Raw genomic sequence first — 4,268 nt, 5'->3', positions numbered from 1 at the left:
ATAATCAGTCCAATGCTGTGCTGAATTTGCTTCTCCAATTTAAGCTCTTTAAAAAAAAAAAAAAAAAAAAAACAGAGACAGTGGTAAACCAAATAAGTTGGCAAATGTGAATGAGGACATGAGGAAGATTGTCAGCGAGGACAATCATCCCCTTTCTCAAAGAGGGACACCTTCGAGCAGGCAGGCACATTGTGCTTTTTTTCTCTCCCTCTCTCTCTGTTTCGTTTGACAGAAGAGCAAAAAGAATGTGGATGCTCCAATCGCCCATGTAAAACTGTAATGAAGTCCCAGTCGTCATTGCATTTCCTCTTGTCCCTCTCTCCCAGAAACTTACGAAACTAATGGATACTTTCTTATATATGTTCCTCGCTACGTTCCAGCGGTTTCTCAAGCATGTATATAACTCCAAAGTTTGTTTGTTACATTGGTGTGCACATCTATAAGCGCATCCTAATAGTAATGCGGAATTAATACTTAAAAAAAAAAATGTTTGGGAAAAGAAGGGGGTTCAATGCTCTTTTGCGTTACTCTTGTACCCACCATTCTCTGTAAATATAGCATGTTCAAAAAGAGTAGACTATCAGAAAATAATTAGAATTATGATAATACTCACCAATTACTTGAAAAGAAAATCCACTCTTCTGGTCTTCTTGCAAAATTCCTCGGTGACTTTGTCAAAGAATGAATCTTTGCTTTTCATTTCTATTAGAAGATCTTTCTCTATAGACATCATCGCCAAAGCCGAAAGACGTTCTTGTCCTTGAGAATTTCTCTGGAATGTTTTTATGCGTTTCAAGGCCGAAAATGAACGTTCCACTGATGATGTAGTTGAAGGTATAACTCTAATTAATTCGCACAGTTTGTTAAGTTCTTGAAGGCCAGTCTGTAGACCATTTGAAACTAAGAAGTTGTAAATATCTCCCAAACTCCTTCCCACAAAATGATCAGAATTATAGACACCCTTAAGCTCGGCTTTCAATCGTACAAAATCAAAGAACTTTGCGTACATTTTCTCCAATTGCACAAACTGTTGTTCTGGAAAATCTTTTGAAAATTTTGAAAATTTAGAACAATCAAGAAGTTCCAAAAAAGACATTTCTGGCAGTGAATCAAAACGGTGCTGCAGCTGCAATATTATGGTGTCATATATTTCACAATAAAGCCTCTTGAATTCCTCCTCTACTGATAAGGGATTGGCTTGTTTTCGGCGTTTTGTCGGCGGATCATTAGATAGTAAGGTGTCGCGCCAAACTTCTTCAAAACCATTGTTGCGTTTTGATGACAGTCTCTCCTTCAGTGTCAGTATTTCTTTTGAACAATACGCAATGTCTAAAGACTTGGACTGTAAGATATTAAACACTACATCGGTGAAAGTGTATATGTCTTGAAACAAATTTAGAAGAAAATTAAACTGAAAGTCATTTAACTTTGCAAGAAATCCGTCTGCCTCTTGTACGGTAATACTATCCCAATCCCCAGGAGATTCTAAGATGGCTTCTAATAGTTCCTGGAGCTGATCTTTGCAGTTAGCAATAGTTTGCACTGATCGGCTGGAAAAGTTCCATCTCGTAGCTGCAAGTCGTGGGAATCTTTTCTTAACAAATGTGTCCAACATATTAGTTCTTTTTGTTGAAGAAGAGAAAAATGCAGCAATTCCATTAATCGTAACGAAGAATATGCGACAAGCACTAATAAAGGAAACGGATTGTGACAACACAAGATTTAGCTTATGCGCGTAACAATGTATAAAAATCGCCTCCGGAACAATTTCCCTTACCCGCCTCTGGACCCCACTTATGTCACCTGCTAACACTGCAGCCCCGTCGTAAGTTTGTGCGATCAGTTTATTTTTGCACTCAAACTGTTCTAACACTTTCATAATTAGATTTGTTAATGCTGCAGCACTACGATCAGAACTAACGTCACTAAACCCTAAAAATCTTTCAACAACGTTATTGTTGTGACTGTAACGCAACACAGTAGATAACTGGGATAGATTGGTGACATCTGATGTTTCATCGATCATAATAGATACGAAACGACTTGTTTTGATTTGAGATTTAATTTCTTCAACCATAACTGCACCGACACTTTGTATTAAGTCATTTTGAATTAAGGGAGATGTACCTGAGAAAACCTTAGATGTGGTCAAATGATGTTTCAATTTTGCATCAAATTCTGATAACAACTGTAGGATTTCCACGTAGTTGCCTCGGTTGTTCGATTCTTCGCTCTCGTCGTGCCCGCGAAAAGGTAATTCTTGCTTGCCTAAAAGACACGTCACATACGTTAGTCTTTTCAAAATTTCCCTATTCTCTTTTACGGTTTCATTATGTTTTCTAATATCCTCTCGCTTTTGCTTATCAAATTGTACGTCTATTCTAATTTTGCCAAAGGTCGCCAAAGTTATTAGTGCATTAACGTGAGAGTCCGATTTTTCGTGCCTTGTAATAGCAGTATGAAGGTTATTCAGGTCTGCGTAGCCCCGGTTTTTTCTGTTCCATGGCGAGTTCTCGGTTCCGAACAAAACACAAGGCCAACAAAATAGTTTGCACAAATTTTCCGAACCGCAAAGCCACACAGTTTTATTATACACTTCGGGATTAAAATTACGCACACAAGTTTTGTTTTGTGACTTTAAGTTCGTTAGAGCTGGAGTGGGTCGTCCATTTCTTACTATAAGTAACTTTTCCTCCATAGGGCGAGCACTGAAAGGTTTTTCAAACAAGTTCAAAATTACGTCTTCTCTATCCATAGTAAACACTAAAAAGATACACTTCACACAAGACACAACACTAACGATAAAGTAAAACGCACGCACTATAAATATTTCATACAGCGAAACGAAATAGAGTTAAAGACCGCACCGCACCACACATCTTTCCGAAATTTCTTCAACTATGAGTCAATGAACTTTTCCCGCTCGAACGAGGACTTCCGATAACACATTCTCTCGTCAATTTTCGCGGATTTTTCGGCCAACTTGTGCTTTCCGTAAGAGTACGCTTTGTTGCCGTAATTCAAACCTATATTTCACAGCATTCATAAAACATTTTTTTCATACACCGATACTCTCTTGCATTTAGATCCGACAACGCTGCAAAAGCAGAAGAAATTCTGCTTTCACGTCAGACATTTTTTTAAATGCTTTGTTTCCAACCACTTAAGCTTTTTTTTTTCACTAAACAAATTCATACACATTTAAATCACATCTGCGCGATTCTTTATTTAACAAATAGTACATTAAGTGACTACAAAGTAAATGTATTTGAGATAATGTCAATACATATTCTCCGTACTAGCAATTTAATTCATTTAGCTCATTTCCTTCATTTAGCTAATGCAATTAAATTGAGAGAGTATTTGGTATATCTTTGATTTAGTCATTTCGTGTATATGTATAGATGGCAACTATGCTGCGTGCAACTTTCGAGTTGCATGCATTTTGGATTTCTCTCGCTTCTTTCACCCAATAAAACACAGGTTTACAGGCTAGCGGACGACAAGGATCTTGAGCGGATGCCTACACACATTGTCGAGAATACTGCAGCGCCACACGTGAACAGTTTTCTCAACTACTGACTGCCAACTACTAACGCGTACTGGTCTACGATATCAAGAGAAGTTCCGTAATTTTTCAGTCTTGGCTCCTTGAAAATTAATTAAAAATAAATAAACTAGAATAAGAACGCATGCAATGCATGCCTTGCATTCATGCAGAATACGCCGCTGATGGAAACCTAGAGTGAATTACGTACCTGGAGAATGCAACGTCAAATACGCTCCTTTGGTAGATCCTAATAAGATATTACTACCGCCACTTCATATCAAGTTAGGACTTATGAAAAACTTTGTCAAAGCCATGGACACATCTGGTGAAGGTTTCAAGTATTTGCGAGATAAGTTCCCTAACCTGAGTGATGCTAAGATTTCAGCGGGAGTGTTTATTGGTCCCCAAATTAGGAAATTAATGCTTGATGATAGCTTTGACAGCAAGTTAAACAGTGCTGAGCTAGCTGCCTGGACAGCATTTAAGTGTGTTGTGCTCAACTTTCTGGGCAATAACAAAGCTGAGAGTTACACAGAAATCGTACAGGACATGATACAGAAATACAAAGAGTTGGGTTGTAGGATGTCTTTAAAAATCCACTTTTTGCACTCCCACCTCAGCTTCTTTCCTGCTAACCTAGGTGCTCTCAGCGACGAACAGGGGGAAAGATTCCACCAAGATATAATGGCAATGGAGAAAAGGTACCAGGGACGATGGA

General features: G+C 38.2%; 1 protein-coding gene across 1 annotated transcript; it reads right to left on the bottom strand.

Moving 5' to 3' along the window:
* Positions 1–616: 616 nt before the first annotated feature.
* Positions 617–2,755, bottom strand: LOC145682033 (zinc finger MYM-type protein 1-like). The gene has a single exon (XM_081753634.1). The coding sequence runs from the start codon at positions 2,753–2,755 to the stop codon at positions 617–619; it is 2,139 nt and encodes a 712-aa protein (XP_081609760.1).
* Positions 2,756–4,268: the final 1,513 nt, after the last annotated feature.

Source organism: Thermobia domestica, chromosome 3 (genome assembly GCF_964235325.1).
Source record: "Thermobia domestica chromosome 3, izTheDome1.hap1.1, whole genome shotgun sequence".
Classification (NCBI taxonomy): Eukaryota; Metazoa; Arthropoda; class Insecta; order Zygentoma; family Lepismatidae; genus Thermobia; species Thermobia domestica.
Note: the sequence above shows the minus strand (reverse complement) of the source record. Positions and strands in the feature narration are given on the sequence as shown.